The sequence below is a fragment of the Bicyclus anynana genome, chromosome 3, assembly GCF_947172395.1.
Source record: "Bicyclus anynana chromosome 3, ilBicAnyn1.1, whole genome shotgun sequence".
Lineage (NCBI taxonomy): Eukaryota > Metazoa > Arthropoda > Insecta > Lepidoptera > Nymphalidae > Bicyclus > Bicyclus anynana.
The window spans coordinates 17,229,815-17,253,963 of NC_069085.1; the positions used below are offsets into that span (position 1 = coordinate 17,229,815).

General features: G+C 36.9%; 1 protein-coding gene across 1 annotated transcript in view; it reads right to left on the minus strand.

The window, feature by feature from the left end:
- LOC112048895 (endonuclease/exonuclease/phosphatase family domain-containing protein 1) overlaps positions 1-24,122 on the minus strand; it is a 40,413-nt gene extending 16,291 nt beyond the window's left edge. Inside the window, exons 1-4 of the mRNA XM_024086598.2 lie at positions 23,569-24,122; positions 21,503-22,187; positions 20,713-20,850; positions 15,808-15,944 (exon numbers count right to left, since the gene is read on the minus strand). Coding sequence (XP_023942366.1) covers positions 15,808-15,944; positions 20,713-20,850; positions 21,503-22,187; positions 23,569-23,842 — 1,234 coding nt within the window. The 5' untranslated portion in view covers positions 23,843-24,122. The remainder of the gene's footprint in view (positions 1-15,807; positions 15,945-20,712; positions 20,851-21,502; positions 22,188-23,568) is intronic.
- Between the last annotated feature and the right edge of the window lie 27 nt (positions 24,123-24,149).

Here is a 24,149-nt window from a genome sequence, read left to right on the forward strand (position 1 = left end):
CTATGGGTCTATTGGTCAGTCTATGTGTTTACGGTTCGCGAGGTCCTAGCTTTGAGTCTTGGGTTGGGCTATGAAATACTGAGCTTTTCTTGCTTCTAAGAAATTTTCAGTAAAACTTCTCAGTGAAATTAGTGGTGTCACAACCCCGTATCTCGGAGATATATTCTGCCGTTAGTTCCGGTCATTATCATTATCCGGATGATAATAATGAATGGAAAATCCGTTAACTCATATATCATGCGTAAATGAATATTAATAATACAATTATTATTATTCAACTACTGTCATGGTTTTATCTCATTCAGCCCACAAAAGAGAAACCCGCCTCCATACAAACTCGGGCTCAAATTATACGAATGATACAGAGCTGAAAATTGGCCATAAATTAGGACAATTAAAATAAGATAAGATAAGATAAAGTTAGATAAAATAAATATAACACAAGAAGATCATAAAACAAAAGAAAATCAGTATAACACAAATGACATTGTGTATCAGTCACATTAAACCGATAATACTGCTATAATGTGACACTGTGTTGCAATTATCGCTTTAGGCATACTTAAAAAGAATATATAAATAAAATTAAAAATTACGATTGGATTTAGCAAAAATAAAGAAATAAAATTTAATAAGTAAACAATAGCATAAGGTTAATCTTGTTTACAATGAAAATTAATTAAGGAAAACTCATAAGGCCAATTTTCAAGGAAATCTATATTTGCCTAATCAGTTACTTGTTACAGGTGGGCAATAATTCGTATCCCTTTGACATCAAATTCATTGCATCATCATTGTCTAAGTCTAACTGACAGGTGACATTTATAATAAGGATTTGACAATAACTTGACACATCTAATCAAATTATGATATTAATATTTGAAAATGATATTTCATTAATTGATTGACTTCGACATTGACAGCTCGCGTTTGCAAAGACAACTGACAATCAGTGAAATATGCATCAAAGATGATATAATAGAAATTCCTATGCATTTGCAAAGCTGGATCGGTGTTAAAATAATGAAATAAGCTTGTTATCTCTGTTGGCGAATATTATTTCGCCTAAGATTCTAATGGAGTAATCTAGAAAAATATACAAGATTTTTAGCACATTTTTCATTTCTGTATCATTCTTCAACGTGAGCCCAATTTCAGCCATCTCCTTTCATTGGTTCCAACGCCTCACTAAGACAAGGTCCGAGTCTCACAGGAGACGCACTATTCTACGTTCTTCTAGCTCTAGGGCTCTACTTTAGCAGTTTCTGCGGACGCTCAAACCTCGCAGTGACGCTGCTGCGATCCTATTAAGGAGTCTACAGTAAATAAACAATCAGAACAAAAAATCTAGCTATATATAAAATTGTGGGTGTATCAGATAAGGTATGGAACACACTACCGGTATCTGTTTCCTGAAACATAACCTTCAAGTAGTTAATCTCTTAGTTTAAGTAGTCATCTTTTAGGCAACCACGTTTCAACCTAAAACCTTATATTATATCATCATAGACGTAATCGTCATTCAAGAATGACGTATCATATTCATATCGTAGAATAGCTAAAGTCATCACAGGAAGCCTTACGTGCGACCTTATCTCGTGAAGAGAAACAGACAAATGTCAACCAATAGCGGCGTAACTGGAAATACCGCTATCTCTTTCTTTGCATTGAACGAAAAGGTGGAACTGGGTGTACACCGCCCCCATTTGTCGACAATATCGTTGGTCGCATGCTAGGCATACAAGCTAATTTGGAAACTAATAATAAATGAAATTTGATCCAAGCTGGGAATCAAACCTGTGATGAAACTGCAGCACAGAGGTCGTCATCCATAAAAAATGAGAAATTTTGAAAAATATTCGAAATCTAATCTAATTAGACTTTGAAAATGATAATGGTAGTAATAAAAAAAAAAGAAGATAGCAGAGTTAGTGAAAGCGTTACTACATATTGATATGATAGGTATTGACTTTACATTTTAAAATATCTACATACATTTGAATATTAATTAAATAATTCCTAAAATAGAAAGTTTTACAGAGTTTACGACATAAGGTCATTATACTTAGCACATTACATTTATAATTTCTCTTGAATTCTAACAGCTCAACTTCGTCTATGAAATCGTTGTGGTTCTAAGACCTAGGAGCAAAAAATGCTGTATTCTGAAAACGAAATTCTGATATTTCTTCATTATGAATCAATTAGGTATGGACCGATTAAATTATCTTTCATAATCGATAGACTTCCTTGCATCTGAATATAATGTTGGGAATCTGTTTTAACAAAAAACCAAAATCAAAAGCATGCTGCCTGTTTAATAATATAAAATACAGCAAAAATGCTAAAGTACCTACTTGGAAGGTTTGGTGGAATAAAACAACTCAAACACCTATCAGACTTTACATAAAACCTGAAATAAAATACATTCCTTTTTTAGCAGTCTAATTGCACGCCATTGACAATCAATTATTCTCACGTTTCTGCAGCATCCATGACTATAACTGATCGTGTATTTGTCACTGCGTGCATGACGGCTCGACTTATGAAACGTCTTGGATGCCGTTTGCGCTGCAGAAACGTGAGAATAATTGATCGTCAATAGCTGACTTTATAAATATGAACTCCATTTTGAATTTCTTTGCTATTTGATTTCTTTTATTTAAAATCTATCTACTATCTACTATATAAAAATAAGTCGGGTTTTCCTTCCTTATGCTATAACTCTAGAACGCACGAACCGATTTCCACGGTTTTGCATTCGTTGGAAAGGTCTCGGGCTCCGTGAGGTTTATAGCAAAGAAAATTCAGGAAAAGGTAGGGATAGGGGTAGGGTAGGGGTAGGGTAGGGTAGGGTAGGGGTAGGGTGGGGGTAGGGTACGGGTAGGGTAGGGTAGGGTGGGGTAGGGGCAGGGTAGGGGTAGGGTAGGGGTAGGGTAGGGTAAGGTAGGGTAAGGTAGGGTAGGGGGTAGGGTAGGGGTAGCGTTGGGTAGGGATAGTTGAAAGTTTACATCGAGTGTCACGCGGACGAAGTCGCGGGCGTCCGCTAGTATGTTATAATAATCAAGAAAACATAAAAGAGAAGTCTGTTTTGATCTTTTGGAAAAAGTGTTTCTATTAAATACATCCTAGTGCTAACGACACTAAAGTATGCAGATTTTATGTAAAGTGAACGCGATTGGTAATCGATTCCCAATGAAGCACAAATTGAGCCAATTATGCTAACAAGAATACTCAATGATATATGAATTGTTCTTTGTTCTGCTCGTATGAAGTACTTTTATCAATGGCTGAATTGTTTTAAAATTCACAAAGCCTCAAAGCAATAGCCTCATGCACGCTATTGGTTGCTTTAAATAGCACGTAATGAGTTCTTCTAACTAGCTTTGTTTCAGAAACTCAGAAGTTCAGAACTTGTACCGGTAATTGCGTCGCGATGGCACAGTGGATAGTGACCCTGCCTTCTGCATCCACGGCCGTGGGTTCGATTTCCACAATTGGAAAATATTGGTGTAATGAGCATGAGTGTTTCCCAGTGTCTGGATATTATTACGTATTACGATTACTTCTATAAAGAGGTAAACGGATTGTTTTTACATGCAAAGTGAGGATGAATATTTTATCGTCTATCCTACAGTGTGGTTATCGGTATTTTTGTGTATTACATAAGGGATTAAAATGCTAACTTAATCTACGGAACCCTACACAGCGCCGCGACACGCAATAAGCCGGTTTTGTCTTCTAACATCATTGCCAATAACACAAGCTACGCTGACTTTGGACTAAATAGTGAACTATAAATGTTAGTTTTTGATACTTTCTGTAGGAAATTGTAATAAATCATGTTTCCTGTCGCCGGACCTGTAGCTTCGTGGCAAAGCTTTGCTAAAGACACTTGAAGTTTTATCTTTTTAATGGTTCTTCTCGAAGGTTTCTTTTGAAAGGTGAACCTACGAGTATGTGTTGTTGTTTCATAATTTTTGTTCTTCATGTAATCATTAAAAATGCATTTTAAGAAATTAAATATCACGTGTCTCAAACGGTGAAGGAAAACATCGTGAGGAAACCTGCATACCAGAGAATTTCTTAATTCTCTGCGTGTGTGAAGTCTGCCAATCCGCATTGGGCCAGCGTGGTGGACTATTGGCCTAACCCCTCTCATTCTGAGAGGAGACTCGAGCTCAGCAGTGAGCCGTATATGGGTTGATAACGTAACGTATGTAATCATTTATGGTTTTCGTCGATGCGCTCATGGGTGTAGTCGTAAACCATTTCGCACGCCACTACAGATAATTTGCACGTTTAATATACATTTGTCACGCTTCGGCACTAAACTCTGTGAAACATTATTTTGTACGCCAGAATCGCTATTTACAGGTGGGTAAATATACATTTTTCCATTCCTAGCTACAGAAATGAATTAAGAATTTTCAAGGACGTAGACAAAATTTAACGAAAGAGAACAGAGAAAACCACGTATTTCAGAGAACTGTTAGTTGAGTGTCTCACTTTTACACTTCATATGATTCAATACTCTTTTAGGAGATCATTATCGGTTCATCATCATCATTATCAGCCGATGGACTTCCACTGCTGGACATAGGCCTCTTGCATGGACTTCCAAGAACATCGGTCTCGAGCCGCCAGCATACAGCGGTTCTCTGCAACCCGCTTGATATCCTCGGTCCATCTAGTGGTGGGTCGCCATTCTAGCATTCTAGCAAAGAGAGGTTAGGCCTTAATCCACCACGCTGGCCAAACTGCCACTGCTGGCAGCCTTCACACACGTAGAGAGTTAAGAAAATTCTCAGGTAGATTTCCTCACGATGATTTCCTTCACCGTTTAAGATACGTGATAATTAATTTCTTAAAATGCACATAACTGAAAAGATGGAGTTGGATATCCCGGACCGGATTCGAACCTACGCCCTCCGAATCGAAGGCAGAAGTCATATCCACTAAGCTATCACAGCTCTATTATACAAGTAGGTAGGTACATTGAAATAAGCATTTTATGCTTTGAAGAATGATATAAAAATCTCTAAATTCTGAGACACGACCTGTATTAATAGTAACAAAAGACGTCTCAAGTTCAAATTTATTCAATTAAATCACTCATCAGACATGATTTGAATAATTAATTAATTGAATTAAATCACTCGCGGGCGTGGACGGGCGGCCATATTGTCTAAATGTATACGCAGACGCGGTCAATGTCAATGTTCGTGAATTCGTGATACGGTTAAAGCAAATGCCCTACTTACATTGGCCAGTACGCTGTAAGTACCAACTTGAAGCCATTCATTTTGAAAAACTCAAAAAACTTCAAAATAACTTGCATTTTGAAATGCATTTTTCTCGTAATTTACGCATTTTACAGAAACATTTTACGAAAAAAAAAATTTAGAGGAAGTTGCGATGCACATTTTAACACACTGGCTCAAATGGCTGAACAAGAAATGCAAGCGGTAGGTGGCGGTGAAGCTTCCAAAAAAGTGTTTTTCTACTTTTTCGCTTTCAACTGCACAACAACAACTTATCATTTTTAAGCGAAAAAAAATTGCCTTTATGCTATGACCATCAAAATGGTTGAAATTCCGGCAGATTGACTGGACTAAGATGTTGGCAAGATGATTGGCCGTTGTGTTGGCCAACGTGAAGAGTGGGCAAAAAACGAACGCGCAATATCTTGGACAGGTCGTGTCTAAACCCACTTATTTATGCTTATTTAGGCTCTTTCCACACTGGATTCAAATTCGAAAATTGTCGATCCAAAGCAGCCGTAGGGTTACGCCATATATACGACTAGCGGACGCCCGCGACTTCGTCCGCGTAAAAATTGATGTAAACTTCTCTACCTCTACCTTATCCTGCTCGTAAACCTACCCATCCGTACCCTACCCGACCCTACCCCTACCTTACTCCTACCCTACCGCTAACGCTAACCCTTCCCTCCCCCCACCTTACCCTACCCTAACCCTACCCGTAACCTATCCATACCCTATCCTACCCTACCCCTAATCTACCCCTACCCTACCCCTACCTTACTCTTACCCTACCGCTAACCCTAACCTTCCCTACCCCTATCTTATCCCTACCCTAACCATACCCTACCCGTACCCTACCCCTATCCTACTCCTCCCCTACCCTATACGTTCCATATCCTTCCCCTACCTCTACCTTGCCCCTACCCTACACTACCCCTACCTTATCCGTACCCCACCCTACCCTACCCTACACTTTCCCTAAATTACCCCTACCCTACCTCTATCCTAACCCTTCCCTACCTCTATCCTATCCCTACCCTCAGCAAAATTGGTCCAGCCTTTTGTGCGTGGTGCAATGACCAAAAGACTATAATTTCCCAAGCGACTTCTATCCTAATACTATTTTAGAGGTAAAGTTTGTGTGGTTGTCGGGGGTAATCTCTGGATCTACTGGACTGATTTGGAAAATTCTATTACCAATAGAAAGCTACATTATTTGCGAGTGTCATAGGCTATGTTTGGTCCTCATATTCACACGGGAACGGGAACCACGTAATTGAAACCGCGGGGCGTCATATAGCGGCATTTCTGCGACTTTCAGAAATTTTGTATTATCTCCGAGACTATATAACTAATTAACATACTGTAAAGGGCAAATCTTATCTCTATAATATCCTTGTGATTATTAAATAATTTATTTTGATAAGGATTTAAGTTTAGTTGTGTAAATAATGACGTAAACCTAAGTTTAAAATTTAAATAATTTATTACAGTACTAAAGGTACTATATCTGCTAAAATATAAAAGATAGATACATGGTGTCGCGGACTTTTTTGTAGAACTTTTAAAGGTTTAAAAAGCCTCCATACATTTATTTCAGTTATACGCAATGGTTGAGGCAGCGCATGCGAATGAGTAAGTTTTTCGGTCTGACCTGTAAGAGAAAACCCGCGATACCTCAGTAGTTATATATGATAGAAATATAAAATATAGCCTATAGCACTCCCCGATAACGTAGCATTCTACTGGTGAAAGAATTTTTAAAATCGGTCCAGTAGTTCCGAAGATTACCCCATTTCAAAAAATTGTTACAAAGCTACAAACTTACAAACTTACAAACTTTACCTCTTTATAATATTAGTATAGATAGTATAGATTTGATCGTTTGGTATTTTCGGATGAAATACCTATCGAATTTTAACCGACTTCAAAAAAGAGGAGGTTCTCAATATAACGCAGTTTTATTATTTTTTTAATAAAACAAAGACCTTATTATGGCTACAAGCTTAACTCAATCTACTATAATGAATTCGATCTAAAGACTGACATTTCCGATCCAATGATGTCCTAGGGTTGCTTTTAGATTAAAGATGAAAATAATTTCAATACATATCTAATTTTAATAAAAACAAAAAATAATGGTTTCAAGCTAAGCTTGTTCTACCTTTTAAATCTTAAATCGAAAATTTTAAATCTTTTATTGCTTTTGGAGTTTAGAGGGAATAGACAGAAATTGATCACAAATTGAAAACAACGAAATAAAACTGTAAAACACTCAAAGAACTTATGTATTTCAGCACGTTATATTATAGTCAAAGTGTCCCATGTTTTCACTCCGATATGATCATAATTATCTCGAACGGATGGAAATGTCTAGACGATGCGTTCATTTGCTAAATCAAATCAAACTTTATTGCACATTTAACAAAGTTTATATTTCTTGAAATTATCCGACGGGTCAATAAAATAGTGTGAAGAGTTGTGACATATTTACCTCCCAATGGCTTACGTAATGTATCAATATCGTAGAAATACCTTGTTATAATTATTCAAAATATACTGTTGTCTAGTTGTTATTGTTAATTACCAATAATAAATAATTGCCGTTTACTACAAGCGGACGCCCGCAACTTCGTCCGTGTGGAATTCAGTTTTCACAAATCCCGCAGGAACTATGGATTTTTCCCGAATGAAAAGTACCTAGCCTATGTGTTAATCCAGAGTAAAATCAATTTCCATGACGGCCGCGTGGCGCAGTAGTGACCCTGCTTTCTGCATCCACGGTCGTGGGTTCGATTCCCACAACTGGAAAATATTTGTGTGATGAGCATGGGTGTTTTCCAGTGTCTGTGTGTATACATTATATAAGTATTTATATGTAGTATATAAATGTATATGAATATTATAATATCAACTATCTTAGTACCCATAACACAAGCTACTCTGTATGCTTACTTTGGGGCTAGATAGTGATGTGTATTGTTTAAGTATATTTATTTATTTATTCTAATTTTCAGTTAAATCGCTTCAGTAACCGCAGCATAAAGAAGGAACAGACTTACTTATACACACACACATGAATTTTCGCCTTTAATATTAGTGTGATTAATTGTTGTCTATTTTTCTGTTTGATTTGAAAGTTCTTTTTGTTAGTTTCAGAGAAAAACCGAAAACGACTAGACAAAATTAAACAAAGTCGTTTATTAAGTATAGTCGGATGCAATCTTTATGACGTTTCGGAACATCGTACAAGATTTTAGGTGTCAGCGGTAACATAGAGCGGCGGCGGCAGGGTGTCACCCCGCGGTTACCACCCACCCGCCGTCGCCTCACGCGTCTTGACTTTACGTACCTACAACTTATTTCTGACTTGATAAAGATTGCGTCGTATAAATTTAAATTAGAACACTTTTTGATTCCCAAGGTTGTCTTTTCCGGTGACTCTATCACCAATTCGGAACTTCGAAATGCAGTGTCTACTGAAAAAAGCCGACATGAAACTCGGCAGTTGCTCTTTTATGAAGATGAAAGTATAAACTAGTACGCTTAGACGGAAATTGACCGGCTACTTTCCTCAAAAAATTCTAAAAATAATATAGTAAAACAAGTAAAAAATATGAGCAAATATTTCTCCGAATTATTTCACAGCGGTTAGTTGCCTCGACCGGTAACAGAAGGGCTGGCTCATTTTTTGCGCAAAGGATCAGCCTGGCTGTCCAGCGCGGAAATGCAGCCAGTATTCTTGCCACCATTCCACGTGGGCATGATTTGTATAGATTAGGTTAGGTTACCTTAAACTCCCTACTGTGTTCTTTTTCAATAAAGAATTAATAAAAAAACTACGACTTATAAATGCATTTTATTTTTTAACACATTTAAGCTTATTTATTAGGCTTGGTTCATAACTGATTCATAAAAGGGTGTTCTTGACCCTTCAGGGGACCTTACGAAGGACTAGTAATCTAGGAATCAAATAGAGGAAGTCCCAATGTCGTATACAGTTCCGCGGTGCAATGCGTAAGGCACACCGCCGCGGAACACGTAACTATGTAGATGAGGCCGCTTTTCCGAACGCTCTCAAGCGTGAATGTTTACCGCGACCGACGATATATGCCACACACACGATACGCAATCGCTTGGATTATCTACTAGGTTATTCACTAGCTCGGATTGCTTTCAGAGGATGAAAGCCACCGAAATTGTGTGATGTAATTATCTATAAAAGATTTATACGAAATATTTATTTTATTAACTTCTTTAATGAAGTTGCGAACAAGCGCGATTAACTTTGTCCTTCAAAAGACATCGAGTTAGCGAATTACCCGTCTTGTGGTACTAAAAACTCGTAATTAATTACCACCATAGACATCTGATTCTTGTCAGCAGAGAATACCTGTGGTAAAGTCATAATTCACAACAATTAAACAAACTAATACGTGAAATAAATGAATTTTGAAATTGAATTTATAAGCTTTACATGAACTTGTACTTAGTTAGGCTGCCTGTCTATCAGAGTGGAACAAGGGAGCGTAACGGAGAAACGGACGAATGCGGAGCGGAGTTGTGTACTGTGTCTATCCACCGGAGAGGAGTGAGGCTGCGGAGTGAAGTGAGAACGTAATTTGAAGCGGAGTTGCTGACTATCTTCTCCGCTTCGCTTCGGTTTTATATGTTTTTTTTTAACTAGCTCGCAAGTCCCTGTCCATTTAAGAGGGTCGAAGATTTTTTGCAATCGTATTGGTTAAAATTTCTCCGTTTGTCGGATCCGCTGCCTCGCTCCACTTCGGTGGACTGGCAGCCTTAGTCTGTTTAGACTGTACTGTCACTATCAGGTGAGATCACAGTTATCATCAAATAAAAAAACATATAATTTATTTCCATACAAATTACAAATGTATAAATAAAAGTGGCAAAACAATGATAAGATTAACAACCTATATATCACATTTCACATTCCGGAAATAATTTATTACCCTACCCTTATCCGAAACGTCGTCTTCCTTCCATCACTACTATCAGAAATGAAAAATCATTATGCATTATTCTTAAATTGCATTTTATAGGTACATGCTTGTATAATTTTTAGATTGATTATAATTATTTTTGTCGACCTACCCAGAAGTAATTGAGTGTTTGTATGCGATTTCAAAAAGGTAGCCGAAACCCAATTCTAGTTCGTACTTAATTTATAATTCCTTTTAAATATTGGATAGAAGCAGGCGTTACTTTGCGGAAGTTCATCATGATTATATAATGATTTATTTATTTTGCTATCATCCGCGAAAATTCGGCGATGATGACTCTACAACGTGCAATTGCACGTGCACGTTGTAGAGTCAACATCTCCTGAGGATGCTCCGGTTTCGGGGTGAAACGTACGTAGAGAGTATTTTGTCGGACCTGGGTGACGTTGTCGCATGGGTTCGCCGAATTTTCGCGGATGATAGCAAAATAAATAAATCATTATATAATTATAATTCCTTCTTACAGTGAATCTTTCATCTACTTACTACACATATCTACTTAGTACACAAGAAAATAGAATGTTCAATATAACCTGGCATAATGCTGTAATAAAGATTTTTTCTTTCTTTCTTTCTGTCACTGATATTTGATATACAGTTGTAGTATCTTTAAATATTTGACATAATATCAACGTTCGGGCGCCGTTTCTCAAACAATTGCTCACACGTTGATACTCCAATGTTTACCAAACATTCTGGCGATTCGCGTGCGAATTGTTACTTCAGGAATGTATGTATGTATCTACGAACTAAAAAAACGACTGACAAACTTAAGAGAAGAGAAAGGGCTTGGAGTTCAATTTTCGGGATATAAGACGCCCGCGACTTTATCCGCACTGGACACTATCGGATAAAGTCCTTAACCTTTCTAACATTCGCGTTAGACACTATCGGACCTTTCAAACACCAAAGAAATTTTCCATACACATCCCATTTTCCCCTCCATAAGTTGAAAACTCCTACAGCTTGATGGGTTGTCGGTAAAATGAGCGTTTGTCGCCGTGTAAAGTCTCAGCTTCGAAATATTCGAGCATGGATATGTGTTGCAATATATTATAGATTATTGTATATATGTATTGTTAAACATATATTATGACTGAAAATCACATTATGGCTGAAAATCAGCGATGTATTGCTTATGGGGAGCATAGCTTATGGGGAGCATATAGCAATATGGCCTATATAATACCTTTTTCTAGGTTATGCCACATATCGCAGGGTATTTATAATTCTTAGATAATTGTTATGTGTGGCATAATGTAGAAATAAAGATATTTTCTTTCTTACTTTCTTTCTAATATTAGAGTATATATATTGTAATATAGAATTGTATTCAGAGAGCTGTACAATTATTTCGCCTCACGAAATATAAAGAAAAATACGAAAAATATATAAAACTAATGGCCATTTGGATATAAAGTTCTGAATGGTGCATAATGGCAACAAAAGACGTAAATATAATAAACACCGTGAGAACGCCCTTGAATTTGGATTCAAACGCAAAAATAACATTATCCATTTTATAAAATAATATGTCATTAAACAACGGTAGAGAGCCATGATAGCCCAGTGAATACGTGGACACTGGGAGGGTGTGGGTTCGAATCCGGTCCTACGCATGCACCTCCAACTTCACAGTTGTGTGCATTTTAAGAAATTAAATACCACGTGTCTCAAACGGTGAAGGAAAACATCGTAAGGAAACCAGAGAATTTTCTTAATTATCTGCGTGTGTGAAGTCTGCCAATCCGCATTGGGACAGCGTGGTGGACTATTGGCCTAAACCCCCTCATTCTGAGAGGTGACTCGAGCTCAGCAGTAAGCCGAATATCGGTTGATAATGATGGTGTCATTAAAACGAATAAGAATAAGTTATAACAAAAAAATTACCTACACAGTCGATAATAATAATTTATAAAAAATATTTTCATTAATTATCCAATTAGCAAAATATATAATTAAGGCTGTAAATATAATAAGAATAAAAACAGTTATGTAAAACTGGAAATATGTAAATACAATGGCATAAAATAATATGAGGGAAAAAAATTAAATACCTCCAGTCTGTAATAATTGTTATTGTCTCAGAAATCCTTTTGATCACATCATGCTGATATCTTTGGATTGGCGTATCCGATATTTCTAGTAAATAATGGAAATCAGCTTTCTATTTCAAAAAACCGCGTCCAAACCTATCTGGTTCAGAGCTAACTTCGTTGGAATGACGACTTAGTGTGTAAGCATCTATTTTCATAATTATTGAAAGATGCTGTGATATCTTAGAGTTTTTCGATCTTTATAATACCTACAAAGTTAAGAACTCTCAAGACATCTCCCGTTATAATATGCAAACTCAAGTGACGTGTCGTAACATCGTGTGTTAAGCTGTGCAATACCAGATTTTAGGTATCAATGGATACATAAAGACGCGGCGACAGTCGTCTCAAGCGTCTTGACTTTTGAAACGTCAGTTTTTTTTTTTTTTTTTTTTATTCTTTACAAGTTAGCCCTTGATTACAATCTCACCTGGTGGTAAGTGATGATGCAACCTAAGATGGAAGCGGGCTAACTTGTTAGGAGGCGAACGAAAATCCACACCCCTTTCGGTTTCTACACGACATCGTACCGGAATGCTAAATCGCTTGGCGGTACGTCTTTGTCGGTAGGGTGGTAACTAGCCACGGCCTAAGCCTCCCACCAGCCAGACCTGGACCAATTAAGAAAACCTCAATCGTCCCAGCTGGGGATCGAACCCAGGACCTCCGTCTTGTAAATCCACCGCGCACACAACTGCGCCACGGAGGCCGTCAAAAAGTCAGTTGACTAATTGTAAAGATTCTACCAACGGTTCGGAAGGTTGGTCCTGCTGAGAAGAACCGGCAAGAAGCTCAACAGTGGCTCTTTTTTTAAAAAAAAAACCAAAATTTTAAAATAAATTTATGAATGATCTGTGCGTAGCGTAGCCACAGCTGATTTCCGAGACGTCACAGTGAAAATACATCCAACTTTAAACAGATATACATTTAATCCTGGTTTGCATTGGGGTTTTTTCCTAACAGACGCCGCGCGGTTTCACCCGCGTGGTTCCCGTTCCCGTGGGAATACGGGGATAATATATAGCATATAGCCTTCCTCGATAAATGGGCTATCTAACACTGAAAGAATTTTTCAAATCGGACCAGTAGTTCCTGAGATTAGCGCGTTCAATCAAACAAACAAACAAACTCTTCAGCTTTATAATATTAGTATAGATAGACTTGCGCTTGACTAGAATAACCTAGTGGAAAGCAATGATGAGGTTTAGGTTGCAGCGCGCTTGCCTAGAAGATGCCTATTCAATCTTGCCTTGAAGGTGCACACATTGTATGTGTCATGAAACTTAGACGCCGGAAGGGCATTCCACATCTTCGCTGTTCTTAATAGAAACGTCGATGCGAAACGTTTTGTGCGAGTCGACTGGACATCGACAACAAAAGGATGCCAATTTGCACGGTGTTACGCTGTTCAGTGGTAGAATGGGGATGGAGGGACTAAATTGAATAGTTCAAAAACAGAAAGACAGGCAACGTTACGTCGGTGTTGAAGACTTTGCAGTTTAGTTCCAGTCAGAGATTCATATGATTAAATTAAATAAATTTAATTATAATTTAGGATTAAATTAATAGGTATGTACAATAAACTAATCACAAAAACAGCAGGCAAAATTATGTACCACATATTAATTATTTATTCAAACCACAGGTCATAATTACCAGAGAAATTTTCAGTTCATAAAATGTTACTGACAAACAATTCATATATTATTCAGGTTATTTAAACCTGTCGGTTTGACCTAAAAGTGTGACATCAATACGTTTGATAAAATACATTATTAAGCATTGAATTAAACTTAGCTTAGGTATACATAAATATAAAGTCGCAATCGTATGCAAATCAGAACACCAAGTAAGTACTTTATTTTAAAAGTAAGTGGAATTAAATTGTAAAAATAAAATCAAAAGGGGTCACGCTGCATTTGAATTCATTTAGTAATTTATGCGTGATGCCCGGTTAACATAAAATACGGACAGACAGACAGATAAAAAATCTAAAAAACCTATCGGTTGTAAAATACCCTTCAATAAAAATTTTCAAAATATCTATTATTATTATAATTCTTTACAAGTTAGCCCTTGATTACAATTTCGCCTGATGGTAAGTGATGCAATCTAAGATGGAAGCGGGCTAACTTGCTAGGAGGAGGATGAAAATCCACACCCCTATCGGTTTCTACACGACATCGTACCGGAACGCTAAATCGCTTGGCGGTACACGTCTTTGTCGGTAGGGTGGTAGCTAGCCACGGCCGAAGCCTCCCACCAGCCAGACCTGGACCAATTAAGAAAACCTTAATCGGCCCAGCCGGGCATCGAACCCAGGACCTCCGTCTTGTAAATCCACCGCGCATACCACTGCGCCAAGGAGGCCGTCAAAAATAATCCGTCATCTTTAATGTAAATACAGAATTTGACCTGTTCAGTTTTATCATAAGTATATAATATATATATATAGATAGATTTTTAATTACGAATTGTCATTATCTTTCATGGCTGGCTGTAGTGAAGGAATAATGTCAAGTGTTTACTGTTTACTAGTTGTGTAATAACGAAGTCCTCGATACAGATTGTAATTATTACTATACAAGTCTTATCTGCCGGTGTTACAGCAATAACGCACAGCTAATTATCTATGGACGTTAACCGTGTCAAAGTCCGGTTTAGATCACCTACTGAGTGTATCCTTGATTTATCACTTTAGAAATATGTTTTTACTAGCAGACACCCGCGTGAAATTCAGTGTGCCTAGTGGGAGTTTTCAATATTTTTATACTGTTAATATCGCGTTAACGTAAACCCGAATTTATATGGAATTGAGGTGATGACTAGGTTTCAATATATTGATTTTTATGAGACATTCGGGTAAATAAGGTCAATGTTAACTAATTTATACATAAAAAGAAAAGATTGACTAGATATTTGCAAAATAAATGAGATTATAAAATTTCAAAATCTTTTATCGTAATTAGATGAAAATTCCAGTTTTTGCTTCCTTACATTAAATGTGACATTTTTTAATATATGAACTATAAACATAAACGCACAAATAACAAAGATATTAGTAATTTTGATCGCACATACAAATGTAACGATCATTACATTACCTACGACGTCATCAGTTCGTGCCATTTTGTATGAGGCGTTTTTCAGGGATCCGCGGCAGCGTCGCAAATCTGACCCTTTAAATCCCTATAGCTCCGAAAGTAATGATCGCAGATACCCTGTTCCTTTTACAAAATTGGTTTACAATTAGCATACTCTTAATTTATATACAATTTAAAAAACTGCCGTCATCCCTTAGATGGCGCTGTTACAATTCCTTTAGAAATTTGCGTTTACGTTAACGCGATAGTAACAGTATCAAAGCCACTAGGCCCTCAGTTTATCATCAAATCTACAGCAGATAGCGTGAGGACAAACCTTGCGGAGAGATGCGCACGCGCTCGGAGCGGAGTACGTTCAGCTCCTCGAATATCCGCCGCGCGCGCCCGTCGGTGAGTAGCGCGCTCTCTACTGTGATGTGCTTGTTCGAGCGTTCGTACAGGAAGCCCAGGTTCCTGTAACAATATCATATCATGTAATGGACCAGCCAATCCAAAACTTCAAGCAATGTTTTAAAAACATTCCTTAGTCAAGGTTATTTATTATTTATTTACAGACAGCCATACACTTTATCTCCATACCTACATTTTATAGTAACTTTAGTATTACCTACATTTACTACGATACTCTTTTGCTTATCAGCTGTCAAGATTATGTTGAAAGTAGTTGAAACACATACATTCACAGGTATTTTCCGTTTTACGAATTCAATGCAGATATTTTTAAGGAAAAGCCAGTTTTGTTGTTTGACCAACTATTCATAGTCGATACGCGGTCGCTCGATGTAGCCGTGAGCCATATATTCACTGGTATGCAGGTTTCCTCACAATGTTTTTCCTTCACCGTTTGAGACATTTGATATTTAATTTCTTAAAATGCACCCAACTGAAAAGTTGGGAGGTGCCACCGAAATCTCTATCACAAAATAAATCGTAGGTTGCTAAGGCCTCATTCGCACGAGAGTTAAAAAAGCGTTGGGTTAAAACCCAGCGGTGCGGTGGATAGTATGAAGTTTAATGAAGGTCTATTTCCAACGCCCAAAATTGAAAATGCAACACTGCTCGACAGAACAAAAATGAAAAAAACGGCGTGTTTTAGAAACGCTGTCTTATGAACATATACTTGGGAGTGCATTTGTTGTATTTGAATGCTTATTTAACGTCCGTTAAAAACTCTCGTGCGAATGAGGGCTAGAACCTCAACTTTAGCGTAATCGTCGTCATCAACCCATATTCGGCTCACTGCTGAGCTCGAGTCTCCTCTCAGAATGAGAGAAACCTGCATACCAGAGAATTAATATAATTCTCTGGTATGCAGGTTTCCTCACGATGTTTTCCTTCACCGATTGAGACACGTGCTATTTAATTTCTTTAAATGCACACAACTGTAAAGTTGGAGGTGCATGCCCCGGACCGGATTCGAACACCACACCCTCTGGAATCGGAGGCAGAGGTCATATCCACTGGGCTATCATTATGATGCTCCTCCTCCCGTAAGCGTCAAAGGCGATACTTTGAAACTGGTTGAAGACTCTGCATTTTATCCATAATCATCTGGACCCTGGAGTGTGCCCGGTTGTGACTGGCATAACCAGACATTGTTACGAAAGTCCGGTTGCACGACTCGCAATACCTATCCACTATTATTGTAATGTTAAACATAAGAAGGCTTTGGTCTGGACTTTCTTAAATGGCGTTTTGCGTCGTGGTGTCACACATATTTGTTTATTTATTATTGTACAAAATACATATTGAAATGAAGCCTAACCATAAACACAAACCACAGTTGGGTTTACTGTGAAATGGCTATTAATTGCTTATACATATAATATTAAAAGCCAAAAAACTAGTAAAACAATTATTAGCGTCAGTTGTGGGTTTTTCATTCATCGCTACACGTCCTCGGACCCGCTCCCGCATCGGGAGTGTTACGAACGAAGTTGCCAAGACATATGTATGTACTATACAGAAAGTGAGTTTCGACAACTATTCTTTGGTACCTAATCAATACTGATTGCCAAGTAGCAGTGATTTATGATAATAATATATTTCATATCTATTTATACTCGTATGTGGATTGCGCAATAACGCGGGGGATTGTAATCGACTTCCTAAAGAGAGGAGGCAGAAGAGGTTTTTTCCGACCACGTAGTTATAATTATAGCACTCAATGAATATGTGTATGTACTCGTATGTTTCACCATACTGTCTACGCGAGCTGTCCGTTTTCCATGAATGATATTTCACCATCAATCAAGGACAAAACAAAAAAAAAACTCAGCATGTGGTATTTAATCAGAATATATTATAGACGCTCCTCAGTAGCTCAACCAGTAAGGAGAGGTCGTGGGTTCGATAGATTGGAGGGACTTCCAAACATCACGAGGTTGAGCCGCCTATATCCAGCGAATCCCTGCAATTTGCTTGATGTCATCAGCCCACTTAGTGAGGTCAACCAACACTGCGCTTTCTAGTGCTCGGTCGTCATTTCAGCACCTTGGGACCCCAACGTCCATCGGCTCTTCGAACTATGTGCCCTGCTCATAGCCCAGCTTCGCGATTCGATGAGTTATGTCGGTGACTTTGGTTCTTCTGCGGATCTCTTCATTTCTGATTCGATCACGCAGAGATACTTCGAGCATAACTCGTTCCATCGCCCGCTGTGTGATTCTGAGCCTTCTTATGAGGTCATAGTTAGCAACCAAGTCTCGGAACCATAGGTCATCACTGGCAACACGCAATGTTCGACGAATTATATTATATGATTAGAAAATCTCTTTTCCTGCTATAAGGTAGAAAAAAAAATACAATTTAAACTTTTAAAGAAACCGACCTACGGTACAGTATACAAGCGAAGTCATTATCAAAGCCCCTTCACGTCGCAGTCTTGCACTTGACCGCTTATCTGTACCGTGGATGTGAAACGTCCCTGACGGCTTCCTTATCAGATCGTCTCCGCGTCGTTATCAGCGCCGAGTAGCTCGATCGACTGATTTAGAACAATGTTCCTACATGCATGGAGTAGGGCTGCCAAATACCATTTCTTTTTATACCTTACGCAATAACGGTATGAATATTGAGCACGGATAATAGCTACGGATAATAGAAGCATATTCGGCTCATAGTTGAGTTCGAGTCTCGTCTGAGAATGAGAGGGTTTCGGCCAAATAGTTCACCACACGCTGGTTTAATGCGGATTGGCAGACTTCACACACGAAAATAATTGAGAAAATTGCCAGGTATGCAGGTTTCCTCAAGATGTTTTTAATTCACCGTTTATGACACGTCATATTTAATTTCTAGAAAATGCACACACTGAAAGGTTGGAAGTGCACGCCCCGGACCGGATTCAAACATACTACAACCACTGGGCTATACCGGCTTTTACGTAAACCCTCAAAAACATAATCGTAATCAGAACACTAATAAAAACTGTCTCTACAGACTTTTTTAATCGCTCTGATGTTTTTGGAAGTTTACGCTTTAATTATATTTCAGGACTCAATAAATAGCTTGATCGGTGGTTTCTGCGTTACCGTTAGCTATTAATGGTTAATTACTTAGCCGTTGATAGCTAGGCAGCTGGAAAGTCAAAAGTAATTGGACTAATGTTGCCAGGTACTTTATACCTAGCGTAACTTTTTTGCTTAGTTAGAGGAGAAATACACACGAAAATAAGACAAAGAACAAAACAAATAGATTTCTTACTTCACTCTATGAAACTGAAATGGAAATGGACAGGCCATGTCGTTAGAACGAAGGACGCTCGGTGGACGAAGCGTGTCGTCCTATGGAAGGGCCCTAGGGGTAAACGGAAAAGAGGCAGGCCTTACAGAAGATGGGTCGACGACATCAAAGATATTGTAGGAGACGAGTGGCAATCAAAAGCAAACGATAGGGAAATGTGGAAAAATCTGGAGGAGACCTTTACCCTACAGAGGGGTTCCCATTTAAAAAGTTAAGGAAATATATATATAATATATAGAGAAAAAGAAAGAAAAATAAATAGATACAAGTAACATAAAAAATATTAATAAAAAGATAAAATGCAAAAAAATGTACTAAGTATAAAAGTGTTACCTACTTTGTTCTGTTTAAAAATTATTGTACCTTATACCTTATGTAAATGGGAAATAATAAAAGGCTTTTTTATTTTTTATTTTTTTAGAGGAGAAATAAGAATTTATAACTAAACTAAACATGTCTAATATTATTTTTCTTAACGGAATCCCACAAATGAATAGTTTTTATATCAGGCTGTATAGTACATAGTAGGTAGTTCTTAAAGCAAAAGTAAATTATGCATAAGAATGTCCCTTATACTATAAATAACGAAGGCAAGTGAAGGTGAACTTTCCAATTAAGTGACGCAAGTTCTTCATAAAGTATGTCAACAACCAAAAGTTCTATAAATAAGTACCTATTTAATACAAGACGAAATATTTAAAATAATTGGCAACCCTACTTACTACTTGTTTAAATTACGCTTTTTGTTTCGCCACACACGGAAATATAACACTTATCACTTAAAAGATAAGTTTCAAAATTGTTTACACAAGAATGCTACTGTTTATTAAAAATAATTATTGTAAAATAATTGTTGCAGTCAACATGCAGGTTATGGACTGTATTTATTGCGAAACATAAATCTTTATTTACCTATGTGAATATATACCTACAGAAGTAGTAGGTTGTAGGCGAGTAGACTGACTGACTAGTGACTATCTTTAAATAAAAAAAACGTAACACTTTCTTGAGAGTTGAGAAATCATGATTTCTCTATATTATGTCAATACATAGCTAAATAATCAAAAGAACCTCAATGACATCATACTTCATGGACAGTATTTAAAAGAAATAAAAAAATATGTTTACAAATGGATGGTTGTCTCAAGCTGAGATCAGTTCACCGTTGTCAATGAATATCCTGTCAAATATTGTTCTGTCATAAAAATTTAAATCATATAAACATAAAAAGATTATTAAAAAATGCTTATTAAAATTGTAAATGGTCCAACCACTAACACACAAGATTTTAAAGCCCATATTTGTAATATAATCATGGACTGAGATTTAAACCTCAATTTTTATTCAAAGTAAAGTACACCTAATCAATACTGTTTAAAGTTCACTTTGGAGAAATGTGAGGTTTAAATCCTTATCCATGTCTATAATAAATAAGGCTATAGAGGATTTACAGACAAGTTACTTTATTACAACTCACCCTGTATACACATAATGCCACGTGTAACTGTTGCACTGCCATTCCCTCACCCTCCGGAGCACGGGTGAGTTGAGTTCATCGCATATCATCTGCAGCGCCTGCGCTTCCAGTACATCTTGAATGGCTATTATTGTTAACCTGGAGAGAAGATACATCATTAATAACCAATATTTGGCTCACTGCTGAGCACGAGTATCCACTCAGAGGTTAGGCATAGTCAACCACGCTAGCCTAATGAGGATTGGCTGACTTCACACACAGAGAATTAAGAAAATTATCATGTGTCCAGGTTCCCTCATGACTTTTTCCTACCTTTGATTTTGGATTTAAACCTACGCCTTTGCAAATTGAAGGCAGAGGTCCACTGGGCTATCACATCAGCGAAGATTAAATGTCTTTATTGTGTTTACAATTTGTAAAACAGTTTTCAGTGTATCAAATTTTAGTTTAAAAATTAGTTTTCATGTAAAAACTATACTCTTATAGGACGAGTATGTGTGTTTGAGAATTTAAAAAATTATTATACAAAATTTGAAGTTTTCCTTATTTAAGTAAATGCACCATGAAGGGTTTTTCTGGTATATACTATTGTTAGTAAAGTTTACATAGAAGTATAACTTTTGATATGTATTGTCACTTTTAGCTCTGGGACATGTGAAAGTTACACAACTTAACATCTTTTTAAATTAAATTTCAAATATGCCTGAAGGGTTGTGCAGCCAGGTAGCACAGATCAGAGATTGGTTACTTAAAAGTACCTTTAAAGCCTTTAAAAAATTGAGACACTTACTTATATTCCAGAATAGTCCTGCAAATCACCTCTCTAACACCAGGATTAGTTATTTTGTCTACACTGAGCTGGTGGAGATTCCATGAAGCGAGTCTGCAACATCTAACCCCATCTCTTTCATATGTAAACACCTCCTCCACAATAGGTCTGTGGGAATAAGCCGAGAGCAAGTCCAATATATCTGTCACTGGAGCTGTCGCAAAACCATTTGGCAATGTGATGGGGAATTTAGTTGGCATTGAAAGACTTTTTCTGTGCGGACTCTTTGGAGTTTTTGGCTCACTACTGACCAATGAATCATTAATGGAAGGGTCTGTCCATCCGTTGACATGGCCATTAGTCAAATGCTGCACGCTCTCGCACTTTCTAAGTTCCAGGTTCAAATGTGGTTTTATACTACTCAGTCTCACTATATCCATTCCCCTTACTTTGATTAAATCATCAAGGGACTTGAAGGGGCCTTTCTTATTGCGGTAATCAACAATGTTTGCTGCTAATTCTTGGTTCAAACCTGGCACACATTGCAGTTGAAATACACTAGAGGAATTCACTGAACATAACTTATTTTCTAACGAAGATCTTATGCTATCTAATGAGTATGTACAAGAGCTAGTCCTAGATATTTGCTTTTTCGAATTTGTACATATTTCTGGCCTTAAGAGTTCTAGCCTTTCAGCACCAATACCTAAAACAAATTATGAGATAAATATGCATTGCGATAGCCTTAAGAGTTGACTAGACAAGACAATAGTGTTATAAGTCAGTCAGTTAGAAGATATAATATAATACAAAGTAGATTTTGTATAATTTATGGCTACAATACAGTTGCTGCAATTTTTTGTTATTTAAGTATGTCACAGAATATAAATTATAGTTAATATCAAAAAAAAAAATTCCAAGCCATAAAAAAAGTTGTAACCACTGCTAGCACCAGCTTGTGGTTTATTTAAATATTGTTTATGTTTTAAAAAAATCTTTTTTACTGTAATTATTTCTATAAAATATTAAGATTTTATAAATAAAGCTACTCTGAGGTATTCTTTTCTAAAGGTAATGTTTTGATAATTTGATATTATATTCCTTTACCATTAGTATTATTATTAATCATAATTTGTAACATATTTTTCAATATCTTTACAATTAGATATACATATTAAATATACCACATTCTAGGGAGATGGTGTAAGCAAATATTTCACTTGCAAATAGTGAAAATGTAAAGAAACAGTAAAACAAGCTTTACTGTATCTAACTTAATTTTAATGTAAATTAAATTGTATAACACTGAATTATTGGCAAATTCTGTTAAATGAAATTGTAAATCATTTATCCAATAAATGTTATACCAAGTGATTATAGCTTTTTGATTGTAAATTGACCTAATACAATAAATCGTTGTCTTTAGTTATTAATCAATGAAATTGAAGATAACTACAATGTTAGTGATATGTTGTGTGATATTTTTGTAAGATAAAAATATGCTATTGTACAATGACATATAATTTGTCTACTTCGGTAGCCTGTTTGGCTATACTTTGGGAGCATTAGGCAGAATTACTTTCTTTAACAAAAATAGAATATTAGGAATGTTGACGAAAGTTAGTCAGATATCATAACCCTGCTGGGATATGTTTCTGTATTTTCGATATATTTTGTGATATAAGTAACAAGTTTTTACAAGTTGAGTAAGAGAGTCTATGTATATAAAACAACTTTAAACTTGGTTTAAATACCAGTGTCTTATCCAATAATGTTAGCAACCCATTGTCCAATAAGCCCACAAGCCTCAAGTGCTAATGGCTTGACATCCAATAAAACTGATTGTGTATTGGCAATGAGTACATGCATATGGACTTATCAAATGGTGAGTGGCAAGCATTATAGTGTTTGCTAATTATTAATGTCTAAGTAAACTGTGTTTTTAGGTCGTCAAGGAATTCCTTTACCTTACATCCTGTAGTCACAAGTTCAGGACTGTGAATCCATGGAACGCTCTCATCGAATGAGAAGTTATTCGTCTCTCTCTAAATGACATGTTTATTAACTAATTTATAAGGAATAGGTACCTGAGACTAAAGCAAGGTCGTCAACACGTTTGAACCTGCCGATCATTTGTCGATGCCTAACAATCTCCTGCGCCAGTTGCCTGGACACACCAGGCAACGTCATCAGCTGCTCCTCAGTCGCCATGTTCACGTTCATCAGCTCCGGGTACTCCTCCGAAGGCGGCAAACTGAACGTGTGGCTCAAGCTTGACTTGTTCAGCTTAGAACGCCTCGCAAAAGATCGGAAAGATCTCCTACTACCTTTACTCCAGTTAGAACTCGGACTCTGCCCCATATTTGCACGTGTAACTAACCATAGGTAGCACTTAACTTCACTTTTACGATTATTATTAGATTAAAATTATTTTATTAAACCCTCATGCACGAAAACTTAAAACTACACAAACACACGCGTATCACATTTTAATCTCAACGTTAACCAAAACTGATCATGAAACTTGTTGAATTCTCTTTGTTTATCACTTATTGGATAGATGTTACATTTGTTTTCTTAATTCAACACAATAAACAGCTCGCCAAGCCAAATCGCGTAACGAAAATCACAGGAAAATGAAATAAATGACAATTGTCAACACAATGAT